This window comes from Falco peregrinus, chromosome 6, assembly GCF_023634155.1.
Source record: "Falco peregrinus isolate bFalPer1 chromosome 6, bFalPer1.pri, whole genome shotgun sequence".
NCBI classification, from domain to species: domain Eukaryota; kingdom Metazoa; phylum Chordata; class Aves; order Falconiformes; family Falconidae; genus Falco; species Falco peregrinus.
In genome coordinates, this window is record NC_073726.1 from 62,250,815 (window position 1) to 62,275,804 (window position 24,990).

Consider the following 24,990-nt stretch of genomic DNA (forward strand, 5'->3'; position numbering starts at 1 on the left):
ACACAGATACCATCCTTGCATGTGATTTAGCACACACTTTTCCTTGTTCGTCTCCCTGCCCCTCTCATTGCTATGAAGTCTAAAGTAAAGCCCATGTATTACTCCCTCAGCCCCTCTTTATACTGTGATTCTGCTGATGACACCTTCTCTTGTGATTTTTCCCTTTTGTCACCCAGCATTTTAGTAGTCTGTGAAGTAAACGGAGATATATTATTGTCTTAATAGATTTGGAGATGAAGGTATGCCAGCCATTTAAAACTTTGGTGCTTTACATGTGCATTATTATACTGTCTATGTTGTGTGTGTATTACGAATAGAGCCCACAAATCATTACAAATTGCTTACCTAGGAAAACCAGTTCTTTTGCTGTAAGCCTGTGTGACAGTGGTTAAATGCCAAGTATGCGGTGTTCTAGTTGGAAGAATTTTGGATCATGAACCAGGATTTGGAGTTTCATGAACTTCAGCAATGAATGAATCCAGTTCCAAACCTTGCAGTATAGGACCATTTTGATGCCAGCTTTTGTAGTAGAAGTTGTTTGCACACTGTTGTATGGAATGTGTCCAACATCTATCAAGTCATAGGAAGACTACACATCCACTGATTCCTCCTACCGCCTGAAGTAGTGAAACAGTAAGGACTAGATGTCAGTAGTTTTTATTTGAGCACATAGTGGTTTTGGTCAGTTGCTTGTCTGTCTTGTGCATGTGTGTGTATAGTTCCTGTATTGCTGCAACATAATCTATCCAACTGTAATTATTAACCTTTCTTAAATTCAAAAAGAAGATTAACAACAGGCATTTCAGACCGACAGTGCCTGTAGCAAAGTGATACATTTTAGTCCAGCAAATTATGAGGTTTGATGTTTTTATTGTACAATTTAAAGAAGGTTTATTTTAAAGAAACATTTTAACAATGAAATTTGGTAGATCTTTTGTGCGATAATTAGAAGATCTGAGGCCACATACCCATAGAAGTAACCAGTAGCAACAGAATATATACTATTTTAAAAATAAGCCACAAGCCAATATCTTTTAGCTTTCTTATTGAAAATCTGGAATTACTATATGCTGTTCTTTTTGAAGCCATAGTACCACAGATACTAAAGAAGGAACCACCTGTATAAACATATTGTCCCCACCTTGTTAATGGGGCTTTTTGAGGAATTCTATTAGTTTAGTTTTTAATGTCTCGGAGAAAGAAACCAACTGCTTCCCTATCCCATAATCTGATAAATCACCACATATTCCAAATGACAGCATCATGAGAAGAATCTCCACTGAAGTGGGCCAAATACTCCCCTAGGTTTTTCATCCCATAGAGAGGAAATTATAGGAACTGACAGCTGATTTTCTTTGGTGAATTTTCCTTGCAAAAGGAAGTCCAGTGGTTTATTTTAATTAAAAAGTTTTTGCTATAATTTCTGTTGATTCCACTGGATGCCGTCTACACTTATGGGACTGCCAAGAGCCTTGAGTAAAGGGCAGGATAGTTTTGCTTCACAGAAGTAAACTGGGGAATGAATTATGTTACGAGAATCATAAGATAAGCCCTTATGTAACTTCACTCCATGCAGGATTGTGTTGTGCCAGCCTGACTGACTTTGGGAATGGTACAATTTACCTCTTGCAGCACCTCAACTCCCCCAGTGCCCTGGACATGGGGTGGGCAGCACTTCTGCAGCAGTGCTCTTCTCTCGGGTAGCACTGAGCATTTGAAGCACCCTGAGAAAGAGGGTAGGGGCCTTGGAATTAAACCCTGGGGCTTACTATTGCAGTTCTTTTATAAGAAAGCATCAAAAAAGTCAGTGAGAAATGGATGCTTGCAAGTACTAGGCAACAAGTTGTCTACTGTATTTTCTCTTGTAGCAAGATCTGTGCATAAATTTGGTTTAAGTGTTGCCTCTGACCTCTCCGATGTAGTCCACAACTTGACCATATCAACTTTTCCATGTTTTCCTCCCTTGTTTTCCTGACAGAACCAGAGTGCATTTCAGTCTTTTACCCACCCTTCTTCTTTAAGCGTTTAAACCTGACCCAATTTTCTATGATGCTTGTACTACTGCCATGCAATCTACTTTTGGTTTTTCTATTTGTATCCCTTTTGGGATCATTTTTGTTTGCCTTCTCATTTTTTTTAGCACTTTGAATGTGTATTTTCAAGATCTTGATACTTCTGACAAGAAGATTTTGTTGGGACTTTAGAAGCATATTGAAGTTGTAACATTTCCGTTAATAGATGACCTCAAATGCTAGAAGACTTTTAGTTTTGAGTGAGCTGCTTTAAAAATACCTGGCAATGTTGGCGATATGGATTTCCAGAACGTCATTACTGTTTTTTAACCTCCTTACTGGCATTTTTGCCATGCAATAAACTAAAAATTAGTGTCGATCTTTTGGCTGCCACAGCAGATTCACATGAACGCCTCGCCGACAGCCCGGGCCAGAGGGGGCGAAGCTGTCGGTGCCGGGCTGTGCCGGCCCCGGGCCGGGAAGGACAGCGGCCGTGGTGGCCCCCCCGCGGCACGCGAGCGCTGGGGGCACCGCACGCGCCTGGGGCCACAAAACGCCGCCCGGGTGGCCATGACTCGCGTCCTCGTGGGCCAGGAGCCCCTCACCCCACCCTGCTAGTCCCGGCCTTCGGGCCCCGCGGGCAGCGGCGGGGGAGGACGCTACAGCCGGCCCCGGGGGCTGCGCCCGCCGGGGGCAGCGCAGGGCAGAGGCGCTTGTCTGGCTCCCCGCCCCCTTCCCGCAGCTGCCCGGCCCCTGCGACCCCCGCCGCCGCGCCGGCGCCGGGGCCGGTCCCGCCGTGCGGCCGCCGAGGGGGCGGAGGGCGCGGCGGCGTCGGCAGGTGCGGGGCTCCCCCCTCCGCCGCGCCGGTGCCCACGGGATGGGCGGGGGCGCGCCGCCGCGGCTGCACGCGCTGGCAGGGCGCCAGCGGCATCGTCGCGGGTTGCATCAGACGAGGCGGTCCGCCGCGGCCGCGGCTTTCGCCGGGCGGCCGAGGGAGTCGGGGGCCCGCGCAAGATGCTGGGGACAGCCCCCCGGCTGCTGCGGGCCATCTGCACGACGGCCGCGGTAAGCAGCGTGGGGCGGGTAGCGGGGGACGTGGCCCCCCCGTGCCGTGCTGTGCCGTGCCGTGCCCTGCCCGGGAGCGAACGGCAGGGGCTGCTCGGCGTGCCTCATCGGTCAGCCAGGGGCCGAGCAAGGAGGGGGAAGTGGCGGGAGGGGGCATTTTTGCGGGATGTGGTGCGCATTGTCTCTGCCGGGGTTTCGGTAACGCGCGTACGGGCGCGGGAAGGTCGGGAGGGCTGGGGAGGGGGCTGGCTCTGGGCGCAGGAGCAGCATCTTGCCCGGCGGGTCTGCGGGCGGGATCGCAGCCATCATCTGGGCGCTGCATCTCGCAGGGATGTGCCTCGGAGCTGCGGGGAACACGCACCAGCGGTGCCGTGACAATCCCCAGTGATCAGTCGCGTGTGGAGAACAATGTGAGCGTGGCTGTTCGCTTCCTCCCTCACGCTGGATGTGCTCCGTGAGGAGCTGAAGGTTCTTTTCTCAGTGAGGAAGGGATGTGCCCCCGTTCCCGGTGCCCGAGGGAAGCCCCCCGCTGTGGCCTAGGACGAGTGTGCAGTTTGTGACCCTCTCAGCGCCAGTTCCTACCTCTGGGATGGTGGGTTGCGCAGGGCTGAAGTTGGTGGCCTACATTTCTCTACACCTTATGGTTTAGTTTTTTAAAGCTCTGCACATTTGTTCCAAGCCATTCTTTATGTCCTGTTAAATATATAGCCCGAAGAACTCCTGCCAGTAACAGCTCCCTGAAAGCCTTGCCCAGTCCAGATTGTCCAGATGTGTAGGTCTGGCAAGCTGAGCGAGACTAGGAGATTTTTTTCATTCCAAAGACTGTTCTTTGTTTCGTGTTTGACTGCTCAGTTTAGCGTGAGGACAGCAGTCCTCCGTATGTATCTAAGGTGTTAGAATAGAGAGGTTTAAACAAGCTTTTTGGAAATGTGCTCAGCAGTGCCAACAAGTGAGACTGAGTGACTGATGAGAACGCATTGCCTGTAGACGGTGTAGAGGGAGGGGAGGCTCTACGAGGGGTTGCTATTTGGAGGCACTGGAATGTAGCACGTGTAGGGGGATCCTCAGTAGAAATAAAGCTGCAGTATTGCTTTCCAAAGGAGGCATAAATTCTACATTGATTTTTAAGAAGATGTGACATTAAAATATTTACTAGCTTCACTAAATCCTTATATAGAATAAATAAAATATTGTAACCTTTTTGATAGTAAGCTTCGTAACCAGAGTAGCAGTTACTAAATGCTAGCCTTCAAGAAGTTTGATTAGAAACTGATAACCAATTGAATGTTAGACACTGATACGAAAGAGGCAGTAGTAGCAAAATATTTTTATCTATGAAATAAATATTCTCCTGTGGATAGGTTTTGCAACATTAGACTCTTCTGAGAGAAGAATATGTAGCTCTTGGACCTGGTTTCCATTTTTAGGAACTAGAACTTCACAAGATAGTTACCAGCATTTGTAAGGCTGTTTCAGTGCTTAATTCTATTTATTAGCTTTATTTTTGGTTAGGTGTTTTGGAGGAAAAAAAGAACCAGAATGGAAACTAACATTAAAATACTGTATATCTTTTAATGAGCTATTGTAAAATGAATTCTAGTATGGTATCAACAGATGGTATGGCCAGAATATTTAAATAGGGAAGTTAAAATTAAGTCTGTGCTTTCGTATTGAGGCAGTGAAATAAAAGTGGACTTTCAGACAAGTTGAGCATTCAAGGTAAGACTGCTTGTACAAGCAGCTCTTAGGTTTTATGCTCCTTACCTTTAGCTTATTTTCTTCATCCAAATTGGGAGCACTTGAGTCTGGGAAACAGAATTAATATTAATCTGTGTTATAATATATGCAAAATAGACAGTTAAAGATTAAAAGTTCAGACAATGAAAACAATAGAATTACGGCAGAGTGAGCACCAACTTTCTAAACTCTTATCTTTTGGTAGCACTGTCATAACTACTAATTATCCTATTATTAGTCATAAAAAAGGGGCCAGATCTCTCTAAGCCATCTGAACTGCATTGTTTGCTGTAACTGGAAAGGAATTGGGTAATTTTACAAAAGTACAGCAAAAAATCCACTCTGATACTACATGACCATTGACCTTTGCATGCATCTGTTAATGAATGTTAGGTATCTATAGTCAGCCAGGCAACTGCAAAAGAAATCTAACATAACCTCTTAACATCACTGACAGAAACAATAAAAAGTTTAATCTTTGTATGTGTTAGTGATAATGATTCAGTATCCTTCTAGTACATTATTCAACAAGATTGTTTTGGTGTTCTTTAATTCTACAGCTTCTTGATGAATGCTAGTGATGGCACACTGTACAAAACGTGCCATTTCTGTAAGAAAAAACCACCAAACTGTTTTTAATTTGTAATCTTACAGAACTTCCCATTTTAGTTGGGTGTTACATCCACATTAAATTCTTCTAAAAGGATTTCCCACTTTCACAGGCTTAACTCAGGTAAAAATGCTTGAGGAGAATTTCCAAAAGAAGAGGCAGGGTGGCTATAAGGTCTCATGCAGTTGCTCAACTGTAATTTTTCAAACAAAACAAAAAATTAAGGACTGAATTCCTGGTCTGATCATGCAAGCCCCTCCACATACGGGATTTCTTTTCTTTTCTTTTTTTTTACTCAGTAGCGATCCTGTGCATGTCTGACTTGTGGGTTTGGCTCCTCTTTTCTACTGATGGCAATGTATGTGTTAATACACTACAAGCAAATTGCCACATCTAAGCCAAATGTTAATAGAAATCATGCAATACACGTGTACCATTGATTGGGGAAGTAGCTCGAGAATCACTGGTCATATCACAATTACAAGATCCATCTTGCAATTGAAATCAGGCCCCATTTGAGTAACTTTCTATAAGTGTGAGACAGCAGAGCCCATTTGCTGCCAGCCTAATCTTTTTGTGCAGTACAATGAAGAAATGGGACTTTGCCAGTCTGCAGTCTTCTCAGTTTCGGCAGTTTTATTTTTTTGTTTGTTTGGGGACTGTGTTCTCTGTTTTACTTTTCACCATTTGTTGACTTGGTTCCACAACTACCAAAATTAAGCACGTGTAGCATTACCACAACTGTGGATTTACAGCGACTCGTGATTTGGAACTGGAACTGGTATGCAGTTCTGTGTAACATGAGAATCAAATTTATTCACAGGGAAATATGAACTAAAAGTTAAGTTTAGGAATAGAGGATGGATACGTTATTAACATAAGTGGAGAAAATGTTGCTCTTAAAGTGCTGATAAATTTGGACTTAAAATTACAGGAAGATTGGCCAGGTATCAGAAAAGCAACAGACTACAGCAGTGAGTACTTTCGAAGTACTTTAAACAGGAGGTTGAGTGAGTTTATAAAAGCAATCATATGACATGATTGCTTGTGGTGGCAGAGCACTAGGTTTGTTAGCTAGGAAGATCCATTCCAGTCTTGTGTTCTTACTGAGAGGTGTTAACAAAAGGACAACAGTAGAATAAGTAACTCTCATCTGGACTATAATGTTTTACCATGTACTAGTTGGGCTACCAGTGTAAATTAGCACAATATAGAAATTAGAGGATTTCATACTATGCCAAACCTGTTCAGTGATCCACCAGGTTGATCTTTCTCCATCTTGCCTGCTATAGTTAAAATAATTAGGGAGATCTGATGATTACTTTTTATAATGCACCAACATTTCTGCTGTAAAAGCAAAGGTATCAGTCAAAGAATTGGTAATGAGATCTACTTGCATCCATTGGTCCTTGCTAGATAAGGATTGCAAGGTTAAGTTGTGCTCATTGTAATTCAGAACAAGGTCTTGTCTTTACTGAGAACAAAATTGTGGACATATTTTTGGCATTACTGCCAGCAGCACAGCATTAGTTAGCAATGGTATCATCACCAGTCTCACAGATGCTTTTTACCAGCCAACTATAATGATCAAAAAGCCTGAGTTATGTCCACCTTTGCATCTTACTACTTGTTACTACACAGTTGCACTAGTGCTCACTAATGCTGTAATACAAGGACAGTGTAACTATGCAGTTTCATTCTGAGGGAAAAATATTGTCTCTGAATAAATAGTTATTTCCTATTGCTTTATATAAAAAATAAAAAGCACACTTCAATATTCCTGTAATGGAACCTGCCAACTCATAACGCTATTTTCTGAGGTCAGCTGCACAACTAAAGCGTAACTTGAAAACAGCAAAATACATCCATAATATTTCAGCTGTGAAATGGATTGTGGTTTTGAGTAACCTGTTTTTCAGGACATTTCTTTTTGTCATAGAATTTGTCATGTGATCTGATGGGCAGTCCAGACTATTTGGTATTCAATCAATAACCCACTTAGTCAAGGTATTCTCATGTCCTAGTACCTTAAGAAAGGGAAAAGAGGGAGGAGAAGAACTTACACAAGAGCCAACATACTGAACAAGTGCTGGTAGTTAAGGTATTCAGACAGTGCTTTGATTCCTCTTTACCATTCTGAGCTTATGGCATCTAATGGGCCATTCAGAAAAAATGGAAGTCCAAGTCTAATTGGGAAAGATTAAGTTAAGAATAAAGGTGGGGGAGTATGTGGATTTATTTTCTACCATTCATCCAGGCCTCCCTGGAGGAGGGATCTTTATGATTTGGGTCTAGGAATAGTTTCTACTAGATTCAGCTTGGAAGAAGGTAAATTTTCTGTTTATTCTCTGTGGAGCATTTGTTTTTCAAAGGTTTCCAGTTTTCAGTTTCCAGAAGCTGATGAAAAATGCAAAGGCAGTCCTTACAGGGACAGTTCCACTCTTTGGCCAGTGTTTGTATGCTCATTCCTGCTGCCCCGCTGGACCTGTGTTAGGACTCATGGTAGTGAAGTGAACTAAATCAGTGGATAGATCCAGTTAAGAATAAGCCACATTTTGTCAGGGCGGTGCCTTCTTATTTCAGTACCTTAATCCAGTTCATGCAGCTACAGGAATACCAGTTCTGGGATAAAGGAGGTATTAGAGGCAAGGGACTGGAGGTAGGGTGGGAGAGGAACACAACTGTCCCCTAAATCTAAAGGGGCTCTGAAGGAATTAGTAGTTTTATCAGAGTGCAAGTACTTTAATGACATAGCAGTATGTGATAGCCTGATATCATAGTAGTATTGTGATTCTAACTATCCTAAAAATAAAAAGTTTGGGCAGTTATTTGTACCTGCTCAGTCTGAAGAAACTTAAAAGCATGTGTCCAGTGTACTGGGATGCAAAAGCAGAAGGCAGTGGAAGTTCAGCAAGGGAACCTCACATTTAGCAGTATTTCCTAGTAGGAGGATCAAATGGATGATCATTACCTTTAACTTCATAGGAACAATGAGGGCTTGTCTTCTTTAGCCTATACATATTAGCCACAAGTATGCCACCATTTAATTATAGGGATTTAGAGGGCATGTTCCAGGCACCTAGATTATGCCTAGAAAAAGTGTTTTATGTATCTGTTTCGAAACCTGTATTTTCATTTCTTTTCTTATTAGTTCTGACTCTGAAGAAAGTCATGGAGCCTGTTATGCCTCTTGTAACAAGCAGTGGGTCTGTTAAATGAGAATTCTGGAGAAGCCATATAAACATGAGTGACAGTACCAGATGATATTTTCATGTCGTGTGGTCTCTTTGAATTGTACATTGCCTGTCATTAATCTAAAAAAATTGATTGTTATTCCTTCAAGGGTGATTGGGCTGGAAAGTCTATTCCATTTTAAATCTAAGTGAACATTGGTAAAGGAAGAACAAGAGAAAAATGTAAGCAACAACGTATTTTCTTTGCATCCTACAACATGGTTTGTTTTAATTCTTTTTACCAGGCTTATCAACATAAGCTAAAGCTAGCCCTTATAGGTCAAAGTATTTTTGGACAAGAAGTTTATAAGCAGCTGAGAAAAGAGGGACATAAAGTTGTGGGAGTATTCACAGTACCTGACAGGAATGGACAAGCTGATCCTTTGGGTAAGTGTAACATTAATCCACATGTTAAAATTACAGGCATACATAACAAACTTGCCTTTTCGTGAGAGGGAGATCTCTACATGGAAATGACTTGTCTATATTGCCTTTATTACACTGGATGCAGCACAAGAGCTATGCTTTAACAAACGCAAGTCCCAGAACCGGTTTAATCTTGTTGGTTAGTCAGTGTTTAAAAGTTGTTTCTAACCATACAGGGCCATACATTAAGTTATTTGAAAAATAAATTAATCTGTGTACATTATTTGAATGTACATCCCAGAGGTAATCATCCTGAAGATTGCTTTCTGATCCTGAAGATCTGTATCTTAAAGCAAATAGCTGCTAAGCCTGTACTCAAGCACAAATGTCTGTCACCTATCTCACTGTGCTGTCTGGGACACTCAAGGTACAGAGCCAAGGCTGTTCATCCCTGGCTTTCTGCCTTTTCTGACAAGCTTGCATGTGGCAGTGTACCTGCAGAGCCTATTTCTCTTCCACCTGAACTATGGAAAACCCACTGAAAAGGTTAGAGGAGGCTTTGCTCTCCTTTTTCCATTGTCAAGATTGCATAAGGATTTTCTGGACTTCCTAAAGAAAGAGTTGTTGCTTGGCAGGTACTCAGAATTGTACTCATAGAACAGAACCCAGAGTGACAAAGGAGCTGCTTTGGAATTGTCTGAATTGTAACTTCTTTTTTTACTTTTTCTTTTTTTCAGTGGCAGAAAAATAGTGAGTTAATATGATTAGCAAGTAGAAGTGCCAGAATGGAATGTACCTTTATGGATAATCTGAAATTAAAACTGCATTCCATGTGCTATCTCAAACCTTTTTTCTTTTTTTTTTTTTTTTTTTTTTTTTTGTTTTGTTTTGGTTGGGTCCTGACACGTTTCTACACAACTCATATGAGGGAAGAATCAAACATAAGTTTTGCTTATCTGGGCTATGGCTTTCCCAAACTAGCATATATTTCTCAAGTTTATTACATTCTGTAACTCTACCTCGTTAAAAGATTTAATCACGCTTCAGAAGAATTAGAGGAGGCAACTATTAGTTTAGGAAAAGATGATTTGACTATCCAGCTCTGGAAGCATACCATAATACTTAGTTACATTATATAAACTATTATTGTACGGTTATTACACTAGCAGATGCAACTAAGTAAATCTTCCACTGATTTCAATTGTATATTTACTTTAACTAAAGCATAGAATTAGGTTATTGTTCTCCTGATTAAAAAAAAAAATAAATTAGTAGATACCGTGTTACTTCCAGATGACTGAAAGAGCTTAAGTCTCAAGTTAAATTTGCTAATGTTTCTGTATCTTCAGACAGCTACAGTTTTCATTTCTAAAAGCAATTGCAGTACACACTAACTTCCATGGAATTATATTTAAGTATTTACTCAAGACCTAAGTTAATAGGCTAAAGGTGCTTCAGGATGAAGTCAAGATCCAATTTCAGAAGTGAAAAAGAGACAGGAAAGTACAAAAATGTGTTTAGAAATATAAATTAATTTAGGTGAATTTTCTACACCTCTTCTTGTTTTCCCTTTTCTTCCTATTACACATACAGCTCAACAGATGCCAAGTTTGACTCTACCGTCCTACTCTGTGATGAGTTGTTAAGTTGCGCAATGGAATTTATCAAACACCTGAAAATCCTCTCTGCAATTAGTGCAGTTGTTTTTTCTCACCTTTGAGCCTAATTTTGGGTGAAGCGGTGTGTCTCACAGATAAATGAAAGTATATCCAGAAGGCATCAGTAAATTTTGAAGAAATTACTGAAGGCCACTAGCATCTGTAATTATTTGCACCGCATGGCAAAATGTGACATGAGTGAGTCTTAGTTGTATGTAGTCATATTCACGTACAAATTACTGAATTGGAAAATTAAGTTTTGCTAAACCCAACCACTTGCAGGCAAGCGTAATGACTGGACAAGAAATGAAGCATCACTGTTCAATAGTCAATAACATTCATAATTCTTTACTGCTTTCATTGGTACTTATTAGCCAAGTCATAAGAGTGATCTTAAAGTTGAGAAAGACATAAGGTGTAGGACAGGAATCAAAGACAGAATTAGTAAAATACATCCAAAGGTTTTTAAACAGCATACAGAACAGAACAAAGGGCACTCTAATCATAACCTTGATGATCTGCTTGAGTTGTCGTGCACTATCTTTCTGATTTCTGTTTGAATTTCTAATACAAAATATGAATTTTAAAAAATATTGTTCTTGCCCCTCAGCACTGGCAGCGGAGAAGGACGGCACTCCTGTTTTCAAGTTCCCCAGATGGAGAGCTAAAGGCAAACCTATCCAGGAAGTAGTTGCAGCCTACAAATCGGTTGGAGCAGAGCTGAACGTCCTTCCGTTCTGTACACAGTTCATCCCCATGGATGTTATCGACTGTCCGAAACATGGCTCGATTATTTATCATCCATCCATTCTACCACGCCACCGAGGAGCTTCTGCAATTAACTGGTGAGTTTTGTGCATCAAAAGTACGCATATGTCACATTAGCATGTTAGTCTCTACCCATTCCTCATGTAAATGCTGGCACGGTTCTGTTGACCTGCAACTGCTCAGAAGGAACTTCTCTGAAGCAGCTGAGTATTTGGTTCATGAACTGCTCTTCATACCTAAGATTCATTATAATTTCCAATGCAAGTGCAGCTGCTATTCTGGGCAGATCAGTGATGTGATCTGTACATCCATATATTTTACTCACGTAGGCAAATCGACAACCTGGAGTTTTCATAGGCAGGACGCTGCCCTTGTAGCTCGTCCCCCACAAACACTAGATGACTATCACAACAGGGCTTGATGCAGAGCCCAAGATTTCACAGAAGGGAAGGGGTAAGAGAAGATCCACCAGAATAAAACCTTATCTTGCTGTCCTCCTGAGCAATGCACAAGGCTAGATTCAAAATGTTACTGTGAAAGAACTCACTTCGATAATGACCACTGTAGACTGGGATCTAGCATTTTTGTGACAACAGAAGTGCCATTATCACAGTTTTTAAATTAAATAAGAAATTGTCTAGATATGAAGAAACAATTTTAAAAGAATCTTACAGGCAGCATGGTGATTATCTAAATACACTGTGTTGTAGATTCAAAGCAAAAGCCTATTTTGTTTTGTTTTCTTATTTTTAATCCTTAATAGAAAAAGTGCTCAGCTGAAGTACTTAAATGGAGAAGTAAAGGAGACTATTAGAGGTCTAAGGAAATCCTTCAAAAAGTGGTAGCTGTGTCAAGTGAGTAAAATAAAAAGGAGCATAAACTGACAAATCAGGTGAAAAATGAGAGTAAGGCAGTTAGAAAAGAAATAAAGAACCAATTTTTAATGGCATAACATTGAATAATAATTTCCCCAAATGCATTAAAGGTGGGAGGTACGTAGGGTGATATGTTTGATTTTAAAAAGGTACTTATCAAAGAGAACACCATAGTAGGAAATATGTATTGGTATTCAGGATGGAGGAGCTTAAGATGTTGCTACCATAGAGCTCTTGTTTGTATGGAATGTCAGAACAATCCTCTTGAGCTGAACTGGGAGCAGAAGAGATTTTAGATAAACTGATAAATTAATGAGAATCTCTTCTCAGGACCAGGGGACTTTCAAGCAAAGGTTCTGCAGATTTGGGGCAGGGCTGAAAGAGAAAGCCAGGAACCTTCAGACCAGTCACTCTGATGTCAATCTGTAATAAAGAATACACTTTCTACACAAATGGATAAAAGTGATAATGTGAAATGAGATTATGAAACGGAGAAGTCAAATTCAAAGTTAAAAAATATAAGATAATGCACAGAAGGGGGAAAAATCCTGACTATATGTAAGCAGTAATAAAACTTTAATTTTTGTTACTCAAAAAAGAGACCATTTATAATCCTGTCTGCATACCAGTTAGAATATGAAGGAACTAGAAATGCTTCACAAAAGGCTAAGAAAGATGGTCAAAGGTATAGAACAGCTTCCACATAACAGGAAATGAACCTGGGAGTCTTCAGATTGGAAAAGAGGTCATTGGGAAGGAAATATGCTAGCAACGTATTAAGCCATGAAAGACATAGGAAGGTGAATAAGGAACAATTGCTCATACTTAATCAAAATTTAGGGGGCAGCCAGCAAAGAGATCAGGTAGTAGGATTTGACTAAATAAAGGAGGTACTTTCACTCAATGCACTCCCTTATTAAAATGTGGAACTGCACACCTAGAAGCCTCTAGAAAGTCTCTTGGAGGAAAAGTTCTCCAAGTCCTCCAAGATCTATTCCACAGGAAGATGCAGAGACAAACTTTCTATCAGGAAATTCCTGAGGTGAAGGTTTCCAGAAACAGGAATGTATCCCAACGGTGTATGACTAAGTCTTGCTCTGTTTTGCGTATTCCTTCTGTAAGCATTGGCTCCTGCCCTTCTCAGGTAAAGGCCGTTGTCCTAAGACCTTGAAACTAAGCTAGGATTTGGCCTTGGCTGGCTATTCTCATGTTTTGCCCTCACACCCCTTGCTCTCATTATGGATTTTTTCTTGTGTTGTGGCTACAGCCCTGGTGCTGATCAGACCCTGTGTGTTGTCACCCCCCCACCCCCTCAGTGTGACCAAGAAAGCCTGTGAGTTAGGCCTGGCTAAAGAGGCACCAGGCACAAACAAGAGCCTTGGGCCTCCGAGGGTTCCCCACTCCATCCTTTACAGCCTCTTCCAGCTGCTGCCACTTTGTTATCAGCGGCCATCTGCAGAGGGAGATCAGGGGTCACACAGCAGTTCTGGTCCTGTCACCTGTTCAGCATCAGGGACATTTGCCCACTCGCCTTCTACTTCTCCAGTGCCACGCTGACATCCACTTCTCACCAGGGTGCTCTTTTGGAATTTTTACGTAATATAAAACAGAAGAAATGCTGCTTAAATATGTAAAAGGTCCAATATGGGCTAACTAACTGTAAGCTTTCACTTCCCCAGCTGTTTTTTGGAGTTTGTCCCTTGCTCTGCACGAATGTGTGCTTTACTCCTTTTAATAGTGTAGTTTTCAGTATTTACATTTAATAATGAATTTTCACATCTATAAGCCAGGCCTCAGATGATCCTCTTAGAAGATGGACTGCCAGGGGAATACTTACCTGAGATATGTCTTACTGAAAATTGCATTGGTGTTTGCATGCAGACAAATGGTTAACAGCATGGAGGAAAAATACAGCTCTCAGTTTCCGGCTGCTTTCTTAGGCACACTTCTGTTTGATTTTCCATCATTCTGAGGCGGACTGGAAAATATAAGTGGCTGAAGTTCCCTGCAGATTCAGGGGCAGATCCTGAGCTGATGTAAATCAGCACAGGTTGGTTGTAAGCAGTACAATGTTTGTGCATAACAGCTGCGAATCTGGCTGGATACACATTGCCTTAATAACTTTTCCTTAAACAGTTGCTTATTCATAATTTTCAACTCCAAGTTTAGCTATTTCAGCTGTGTGACAGCTACTTCCCTTGCCATCCTACAGGTAAGTTGTGAGGCTTAGCTAATTACAGCAAACAACCATGAATTGTTAAGTAACATGCTGTCTAGATGCTTCCATCTTTCAAGTTATGTCTTAACTAGTGCACACCTTTTGCTCTGTGCGTCTTACCACTTATAATACTTTCAAAATAATTATCACAACGAACTGTGATAGACACCCTGGATTCAGTTGCAGTATTTCTTATATCACTTTGTGGAAGCCACACATCAACAGTATCAAAACTGTGGGTTCCTGACTATGAAATGAACAATGAAACTTCTATTAAAGATGGTTAAGATTTTCTTTTCTATCTACATAAACTAAATGATGGGTTGATATCCCTGACTAGTTTCATACTGCTTGTATTTACTGTAAGACTTTTTTTATATCCAGGACTTTAATCCAAGGAGATAAAAAAGCAGGATTTACTATTTTTTGGGCTGATGATGGTTTGGATACTGGACCAATCCTTCTGCAGCGAGAATGTGATGTCGGCCAAAATGATACTGTGGATGACCTGTATAACCAGTTTCTCTTCCCAGAAGGAATAAAGGCTATGGTATGTTTAGCTGTACTATATATCAGCATTTTAAGAGGAAAAGTATCTGATGAAGTTTGAAAGTAAAGGAAATATAGACAAGATGCATGCATTTGGAAACACAGCGGTTGTGGTGCTCAGCCAAATCCCAGACTTCAGTGGAGCTGTGCTACTTCACAACAGCTGAGGAGGTGGTGTCAGAATATTTGTTGCTGGTAGTGTGCAGAGCATATCCTGTTTCCATAGAAGGCAAGAAGTTGAGTTTGTTTGGAATATGGCTCTTTCCACAGATTTCTTGAATGTTTTTACAAGGTGGAATTTTTTAAAGGCCCAGAGAGAACAGAACATTAGGGGTGAGGTGTTTTAAGTTCAGAGACCTGGTGGATTTGCTTTGGATTTTGTATGCTTGTCCTTTTTTTGTATTGTTTTAAAATTAAGAAAAGAAAATGCATAAAAAAATACTCAGCATGGATCGTTAGAGAAATTTTTTATTTCTTCATTTAAATGCAGAGAAACAACTTTTTGCAGAAAGAAAAAGGAAGGAGTTGAATGCAATTGTACTGAGCCACATTCTGGTCCTGCAGAATTTAGGCAGCTGCTGTGTGTTCGGTGACTAGGTACTCCCATCAGATTTTTGAGGCTATTTCTTTTGTCAAAGAAGTTTAAACATACATATATGTGTTAAACAGTGCAGCATTGGTCCCCTAGATTCTGAAAGTCCTGAGTTTTAAAAATAAACCAGTTCCTTGTGGCAGAAAGTCTTTTGCTGTCATTCACAAGTATAACTGAGGGAAAAAGGCAAACCAAACTAACATTAAATCTGTTGCTTTTTCACTTAGGTGGAAGCTGTACATCTAATTGCTGATGGTAAGGCCCCTCGTATACCTCAGCCTAAAGAAGGGGCAACATATGAAGGGATCCAGAAAAAGGAAAATGCAGAGGTAGTGTTAAATAACACTGTGTTTTGTGCTTATCACTAGAAAAGTTATTAACTCGGTTTACAATAGTAATATGAAGTTAACATGAATTTTAAATCAGTTGTTTCTCTACCTCTTATTCCTGGGACTACTGAGGAGGCGTGTAAAGGAGCCCCAAGTTCCTATTCCCTTTCAGCAGTTACATACATTTACAGACTTGGCGCCCTACTTGGGATCAGCTACACACAGCTAGATGGCAGCTGCACCTTCAGTGGATTCTTAATATGTTAGCATACTTTAAAACACAGCGTTGAACAAAGATAACTGTCTGTCTTTACCAACAGTCCATACTAAATTCTCTCCCAGAAAAGGATCTGATGTTAGGAGAAGCAAGTGTTTGCATGTTTCTTGTTGGCACCAGGGAAAGAAACTATAGGTCACATAAACAAACAACAGATAAAAAGATGATTTAAACACCCCCACTCTGTTAAGTTGGATCTTCTTTGTGATTGGGAAGGCCACCATAAAGTGATAGTAAATGCTGCCTGTAGTACCTTCTTTTTCCTTTTCTAGACCAGAGAAAAAGTTTTTTTAAAAAAAGTAGAAAATGTTCCAAAAATTTCAGTCTCTTGTCCATGGTGAATGTAGTCCTTTCCACCTGAAATATTTTGTTGATGCTTTTTATCTTATTTTAATTCCTGACTTACCTTAGAAACTAATAGTGTTGCGGAAGGAGATTTTTATTCATCCCTTTAATGTAATATATAAGGAGCTTCCTTGGAGAGAACTAGCTTAATCTCCTTGCTGTAAAACTGTTTTCATTGACTTATAACTTGCTTCTAAATATTCTTTGTGCTTAAACTAAGAGGGGTGCTGGATAACTGAGTTTTGTTATTTGCTAGCTATTTTGATACTTTAATTAATTTTGTACATACACTCACAATATTGCAAAGATAAAGGAATACTTTTTCACTGGTGTTACCTATGAAATATACATGATATTCTTAAAACATTATTTCCTTTTTCATCAAAGTCTTGCAGGAATTGCAAGTTGTAGTAGGGACTCCATTTATGAAACAATTTCTAAAGACTTAGTAAATGATTAGAAAGTATTTTAATAAAAGTGTGTAGATTTCTTAAAGATCTTAGGATCCAAGTGGTGAATAGGTGAATTTCAGCAGAAGATGATACCCCAGACATACGCATACTTCCTTATATTTATACTATGCTTATTAAATTTTTAGTCATAATATTAATTATTTGTGAATGAATACCTAGTAGAAAGTTACATTTTCATTATATTAATGTGAAAAGGAGAATCTGTGAAAAGATACAGACTGCATTGAATATGGAAGTGCTAAGAGCATCCCACTTGATAAGTCTTTGATCTTAGCCATCTGCAGATCACTGATCTTCCTTTATTAGACCAGACCTTTTCTGTATTAAATAAATTAGCAGTTGAAAGAGAAGGGAGAATTTATAATTCTTATATAGGAAAACATTATTAGGCTGACCTATACCTAAACAGAGAATTAGCTGGCATGTCTTGATTTCCTAGATCTCCTGGGACCAACCTGCAGCAGCTTTGCACAATTGGATTCGAGGGCATGATAAAGTGCCTGGAGCATGGGCAATGATAGATGGCCAGGTATGCTCTGAAAACCAGAATATTCTTCTTTTCTATATCCTCTTTTTGACCTTTTTTATTATAAAACTAAAGGTGTCTGCATACAGGTGAATACAAATGGGAGTTACATTGGAGCAGCTCTCATCTAATGACTGTATGTTTGGTCTATATCTAGAACAAGCACCTTAAATGTACGGAACACAGTAGTTAAGATTTTTTTTTTAATGATAGATCCATTTAATTCAAAGAAAGAGAAAAGCAGTATCTGAAAAAAAATTAGGCATAGTATAAAGCAGTAAGTAAGAAGGGTAGAACCAGACTGCCAGTCATTCTTGGAAGTATGCATGCATTACAGTACAATGCAACCCATGCTGTACAGTGGGCAACATCACAGTGTTAACAGGAAAATGAAACACTGTGAGCTACTGAAATAACAAAGAAGGTTTTATTTTAAAGAGACTTGGGCCTGGATCATTTGCAGAAATAAATACATCTCATATTATCCAAGACCAACTACTTCCTTTCAGTGTATTAGAAGTACTATACATTTGATCCACATTGTAGTTGCACACAGTTTAAAAATCACATTATCTTTCCTGGCTGTGATGTCCAGATTTTGTTACTTACCTATTAATGATCTGCTGGTAGGCTGCTCTAAAAGTCTGGTTCTGCCCTAATGTCTAGGAACTGTTGCTGGTTTGAGAGCCCAGAAAGAACAGAAGAGCCCAGGAGAGAGGCAGTGTTCAGCATTGCCAGCCTGGGAGCAGAGCCGGACTCCGTTAGTCACAGGCAGGCTTCTGCTGGTCTTTCACTCAGGGCATGCACTGACAAAAGCTGCTTCTTTCTGCACTGGTTCCAGCACGCACATTGTTACAGCTAAGCGGCTTTGCAGATTAGGCAGTCTGCAAAGTTGTACATGTTTTGGGTTGTAAAGGTACAGAAATAATTTTTTAATATGTTTTCATTGTGTAGGAATTTATATTTTATTTGTTTTACATTGAAGCTTTAATGTAATTAAAGCATAATTTCATTATTAGAATTTTAGAGCATGTTTAGAATCTGTGCACTTCTAATTACCTTTTTTTATAGGTGGTTACTTTTTACGGGTCATCATTACTTGACGCTTCAGTGCCTGCTGGACATGAGCTGGCAATAAAAGGTGCTTCAAGACCTGGACTTGTAACCAAGAATGGTCTAGTCGTTTTTGGTAATGATGGGAAAATGGTAAGTGCTCATCCTGGCAAACATGAGCATGGATGGAATAACTCTAGCCAGAAATGCAAGTAGTGGGAATTTTCAGGCTATACAAATCCAGCTGCTAATGACAGACAGCTAATTTGCTTGGAGTTTATTAATCCTTTGCCATGCTATAGAAAAGACATTCATGTTTTACTTCTCACTCAATCCATATTTATTTCCAGTGTGGCTTAGAATGTACAAATACTAGCAGAGAATCTGAAAGGTAGGAGTGTTAAATTACCTGCATCATAGCAGTTTTCCTGCCAGCCATTTATTTTACTATTTCAATAACCATATTAATGCCTAAAAACTCTTCATAAAAGGCTGTATTACCTCCCAGATAATTTAAAATCATATCGTCTTGTTTTGCAGGTACTAGTGAGAAATCTGCAGTTTGAGGATGGGAAAATGATCCCTGCATCTAAATACTTCTCTGCTGATGAAACAACTACCCTGGAACTTACGGAAGATGAGAAAAAGATGGCAGAAGATATTAGGGTAATAAACTGCTTTAGTAAGATACTACTTCAGACAAAAGCATTACACGTTTTTCGTAATAGGCAAGGCATATCTGATATTTAGCCATGCAAACTGTTTTTTAATAAAAACTACTCAAAGAATATGGGGTTTAGTTTTTAGTTATTGATGTTATTCAGGCGGAATTGGGAATTCACTGGAGTACTTACATGTCACTTTAGAGGAAAGTTTTCTTTCAGATACAAGTGATACAAAGACCGTGATTGTAGGGTTAGTTATGGTAAATACCTATGAATGATGAAGGTGGGAGTGAGGAAAAGCAAATGGACCTTCACCTCGCAACAGTGAGATTTTCAACACTGACAGACTTGGACAGTTCTGAAATCTTTCCTTCACTGTGGTGTTACTAGGATGTACTCAGAGTGGTCCTGTTGGAGAAGCTCCAGGGAGTCTTTAGAACAGCAGTCTTAAAGAGAAAAGCAGCAGTTTTCTAGCTGTACCTGCGTGTGCTGTCTGTCTTCTAGCACAGCCACACACAAGGGGCTAGCTGGCAGAGGGATGTGGGATGGGGCAGCCGGAGCAGAAAGCCTCTCACAGCTGGAGAGGCACTTTGCTGCCCTCTCCTGTAATCCTTCCTGCAGAGGATGTCAGGGGCTTAGCTGAAAACCACATTTATCGTTAGAGTTTTGTGCCAGAGCCAACGAATGACAGATGTGTTCCCTTCTGCTGACCCCTTGCTACAGGGTCAATGGCTTTTGGTACAAGCCAGGCAGCCTGATGCACTAATGTTTTGAACTGCTGCTTCAAGATTACCTTGAACCTGCTTGCCAGCAAACTAAATGCTGCCTGGAGCTATTGACTGACTGAGACAACAGCAAAAAGAAATACAAACTCTTAGTTCATAACACTACCTGCTAACTCTGAAACCTAATTACCAGTTATTTCACTATTCATATTAGTGGAAATCTTCATGTCATGTGTGCGGCTCAAACTACTCCTCAGCTCTGCCCAGGTGCCAGAAATGCCATCAATCCAGTCACAAAGTGCTCCAGGCTGTCCTTGCCTCTGCTGGTGATATTATTTCATAATGCAGGGGAAAGTAATTGTTTGGAGGAAAAAGATATTTTAAAAATGGGCCTGAAAATCATTAGCATTGTACCATTCAGGTTTCTTGCCTTATTAGGTGAAATTAGCATGGACAAAATAATATATCTTTATAATTACGCTGAAGAATTTATTGACCAACATTATGTCTAGACAGTTCTAGAATCCTTTGAAATACTATGTGGTAGGCACAGATACCACAGAAAATACAGTTTCATAAATAGTTCTTGTAGAGGATTATTCATTATTGCCTCTGTTATATTTATGTATTATTAGGCTATTTGGAAAGGTATTTTGAGCAACGTTGCTGTAATTGAGGATTCCACAGACTTCTTCAAATCTGGAGCATCGTCTATGCATGTTGTCAGGTAAAAAAACCCTCAAAATAATAAAAGTTTGAAGGCAAAGTTAATGGAAACAAAGTTGTCACGGTGCTTCTAAATCAGAGTTAATCAAGTAGTGTTAAAAAAACAAATCCACCCGTGTTTTCCAGTACTCTGACTATTCCCTTTTCTACCTTTGAAAATGTAGTACGTTGCTGCTCCCAAAATTAGAAGTTCTGATGTAATCTTGCTCTTTGTACTGAAGGAAAATTCCCCTTAACTTCAGGAACATCAGCCACACGGGGGAGCATGGTCATACTCAAACTTGTCAGCATGCAGTGACAGGTAATCTCAAGACCAGGAGGCTGATTGGGAAGCTGAGCAAAGAATTCCCCAGAGCAAAAAGAGGAGCCTTTCATAGAAGGAATTGAGCCCATGCTTAAAAGTGCACCGAGTTCATCCTGCGTTATGTTACCTTCTTTTTGCAACTCGGATATTCCAGGCCATAGTACAAAACCAGCATTTTATTTTTTTTTTTTAAGACCAAACTTATTATTGCCCTTATTACTTACCAGTCTTGTAGAGCTCTGAATGTCCTCCATGTATTGGTTAGAGTAGTCCCATACACTATTTAATCAGTTGATATATTCTATTTGTAATTTATTTCCAAAAGTTTACCTAAGAGTATTTCAGAACTGACGTTTTCTTTTCCTTAACACCCACAATAAAACCAACAGATTTCAGTAAAATGCACTACTTTTGTGCCATTGTTGTCAGGGAAACACACACGCATTTTCATGCATACAAACTGGTGCCCAGTTTTGGTCCCTCTTGACCTTTTAATGAATTATCTGAAGAATTCTTTCATTTGTAATTAAACTTATTCTTTCTGCAAAATCTTTAGAATGCTAGAAGAGATTAAACAGAAATACAGTGAACTTCAGCTGCAGAATGAAGATGTGTATATGGCCACTAAATTTGCAGACTTTATTCAAATGGCTGTCAGAAAATTCAGAGGAGAAGACAAAGAAGAAGAGTTAGTCATCGATTATGTAAGACCTTTTATTTTGCCTTTATTGCTTAGTCTTCCTTGGGCTTGGGGGGAGGGCAGACAATGCATTTTATTAGACTGCTTGATGGAGTAGGAAAAGCGAACAAATATTTAGTCATACAAACTCTTCTTTGTAACTCTTTTTTCAACTTTTATATATTTGCATTTGGGAGGGAAGGATATATAATGTCATTTACAGTGTTCCAGAAACCAGGAGAGCTAGAATATGCAGTAGAGTAGCTCACCCTGCCAGTATGCTTCAGTCAGAATGGTTCTGGACCGTCTGCTTTCCTGAGGCAAGCAGCGCTAGATTTTTCTCCAAAGAATCTGTTCCAAAAAAACTGTGTGAAAGGAAGATTCATTTTTTTTTAAGTCATTAAGCAAGTCAGGATTTCTTGAATTTGGGAATTATGTATTTGATTGAAGTCCACTAAGGCCAGCCTTAACCAGGGTTTAGTATTGGTTTGAACATAGAGATCCAATGGTAAAAAGTACAGAAATCTGCTTAACTATCTCAGAATATGGTCATTGGCATTCAGGGAGAATAAGATTTCCATTTCATTTTACTCTTCTGTCCGCTCTTAACAGCCATATATACATCCGAAAATGCATCTGGATGTTGGCTGCAGATATCAAAAGCTTGTTAAGATACATTAAAATCTTTGTTATTAAAAATGTAAAGAAATTTGTTATTTCACTCTTAGGTTTCAAAAAATATGAACAACATGACTGTGAATATGCCATACCAGTGTTTCATAAATGGGCAATTTGTAAATGCTGATGACGGGAAAACATATGACACTATAAATCCAGCAGATGGATCAGTAAGTAATTTCTAAATATGATCAATACCAGTTTATTTCAATTTCCTTGCCTATTAAAAAATCTAAAACACGAACTGAATATTGCTAATTTCAAAACCATACAGTACACATTAAACAGCACCTAGAAATAATGTGAAGTTTCAATTTACTTACCAGTTTGCATATTCTGCAGTTTTTCCATTTCAGTCAAGATGCACAGCAAAAATAATCTACTTCCACTTCAACTATTATGTCATTTTCCATACCCACCTGTATGCTTTACTTTGATTTCATTCTTTTTTAGTTTTGCAAACAAAAATTGCTGAAGATCTAAAGATGCTAAAGAAGTATTTCTTTTAGGATATTGTATCTATTTCGTGTCAGTTGTCAACTTCAGGTTTTATTTTACTTTTTTTACAAATCTGATGTCTTAGGGCAAGTATGACTTTAAAATATCCCTTTAAATTCCCTGTAAGAAAAATGACTGTCCGGTAGGAAAATACATACAGTTGCACTTCAGTTCTGAACTACTGAATCTTTAGAGCAACTCATAACTATGAATTATGAATAAGAGGGGTGATTCTGATGTCCCTGTAATTGTCATTTAATTCTGGAGTAAATAAATTCTGCTGAAATGCCACATATTTCACTATCATCAGAAGTCAGACTGCTACTTTTCCTGAAACTCATTACAGAATAGAATAAAAGTTATAACAATTCTGTATTAGTATTTACAGTGTGTGTATCTATAGAACACAATCATCATAAAATACGTGTGTATATGGTGGTTTACAGTAACAGCAGCTCCATTCTTAAGAAATGGAACGTACGGGAGTAATTTTAGCATGTTTAGATCATACTACCACATATAAAGACTTCCAACTTTTGTAATACCACGTTGATTTTACATGTCATAGAATCATAGAATTGTAGAATGGTTTGGGTTGGAAGGGACCTCACAGATCACCTAGTTTCAACCCCCTGCCACAGGCAGGGACACCTTCCACTAGACCAGGTTGCTCCAAGCCCCATCCAACCTGGCCTTGAATGTTTCCAGGGATGGGGCATCCACAGCTTCTCTGGGAAACCTGTTCCAGTGCCTTGCCACCCTCACAGTAAAGAATGTGGAAAGAGAAGGTGAAATCCAGTGGGACAATGCACCTTGCTGTGAAGAAGAAGAAAGATCTAGGAATCTGAGGCCCTCCAGTGTCCTCCAAATTCTGCCACCTCAGTTGTGTCTGAACTCTTTGCAGCCTGACTCACCCATGGCAACTGCTGGGGTTGAGGATATTAAGTATTTGCTTATACCCAGTCAAGAACTTTAGGAGGAAAGAGTAACATCCTGCATCCCAGCCTTTCAGCTGGAGCTAACACAATGCTACCTTTGGACAGATAATAGCCAGTGTGTCTTCTGCTTCATTGGCTGATGTTGACAAGGCCGTGGCAGCAGCAAAGGAGGCATTTGAAAATGGTGAATGGGGAAGAATGAATGCAAGGGAAAGAGGGCGACTCATGTACAGGTATGTGAAGGGCAGCTTGTGTTTGTTTCCTTTTCTTAAATCTCATGGGCTTGTTCCTCTGCAACATTGTTGTGTACAGTTTCTGAATATGGTGGATATTCGTAGTCCCTCTGTCAGAGGAACCAGACTACCCATCTTTTCATCCCCTGATTTACTTCAGTGTACCAACCTCAGGTCTTGGCTGGCTAACATTTCTTGTAGCAGAGAGGAAACTTGTGATCTCTCACTGACACCATTTTTTAAATTATTGTTTATGAATGGAAACAAAGAATTTGAGGAAAACCTAACCAGGACACCATATCCTTATGAATCAAGTAGGTGTAATTAAAAAAAAATAAATTAAAAAATGCCACGTTTTACAAGGCATTGCAGGCATCTTAGTGAAAGAGAGTGAAAGCAAACCTGAAAATTATGTTTGTCTCATAAAGTATGTGACCAGGCCTTGGAAAAAGGCCTTCAGGACTCTAAAAGGGTTGAGTAGTCATCATAACAGAAAACAGGCAAGTCAGAACTCATTAAAATTAAAAACAGTTGATCATTTAAATTTGTTGCAAGTATGCACAGATTCAAAGCATGTACAAACTTGGCTTTAATTTGTATTAGGATTGCTTGAGAGCCCAAGTTAACTCTGTCCTGAAGAGAAACTTTTAAGGTCTTAGAACTACTGCTCTGTGGTTTAGACTTGCAAGATTTTCAAGTGTAACTGTGTTGGAAAATGTATGGAAACATATGGAAAATGTAACTGCCCTACACTCCATAGATTATTCCTGGATTACACTCTTCTCTGCTTAGGTGACTGGTTCTTTAGGATAGTTATACCAGAGTGTTTATGTTGCAGACCACTCCCAGTATGAATAA

At 39.8% G+C, this 24,990-nt stretch overlaps 1 protein-coding gene across 2 annotated transcripts in view; it reads left to right on the forward strand.

Moving 5' to 3' along the window:
* Nucleotides 1-24,990, forward strand: part of ALDH1L2 (aldehyde dehydrogenase 1 family member L2) — a 42,125-nt gene that overhangs the window by 5,375 nt on the left and 11,760 nt on the right. Inside the window, exons 1-12 of one of the 2 annotated variants that reach the window (XM_055808314.1) lie at nt 2,919-3,077; nt 8,903-9,044; nt 11,292-11,526; nt 14,927-15,092; nt 15,911-16,012; nt 17,547-17,636; nt 18,705-18,839; nt 19,227-19,352; nt 20,712-20,803; nt 21,663-21,810; nt 22,514-22,633; nt 24,005-24,132. In XM_055808314.1, the coding sequence (XP_055664289.1) occupies nt 3,027-3,077; nt 8,903-9,044; nt 11,292-11,526; nt 14,927-15,092; nt 15,911-16,012; nt 17,547-17,636; nt 18,705-18,839; nt 19,227-19,352; nt 20,712-20,803; nt 21,663-21,810; nt 22,514-22,633; nt 24,005-24,132 (1,535 nt within the window). In that variant the 5' untranslated portion in view covers nt 2,919-3,026. Of the gene's footprint in view, nt 1-2,918; nt 3,078-8,902; nt 9,045-11,291; nt 11,527-14,926; nt 15,093-15,910; nt 16,013-17,546; nt 17,637-18,704; nt 18,840-19,226; nt 19,353-20,711; nt 20,804-21,662; nt 21,811-22,513; nt 22,634-24,004; nt 24,133-24,990 lie in introns of those variants that run through there. The other variant, XM_027784048.2, reaches the window with a different exon arrangement.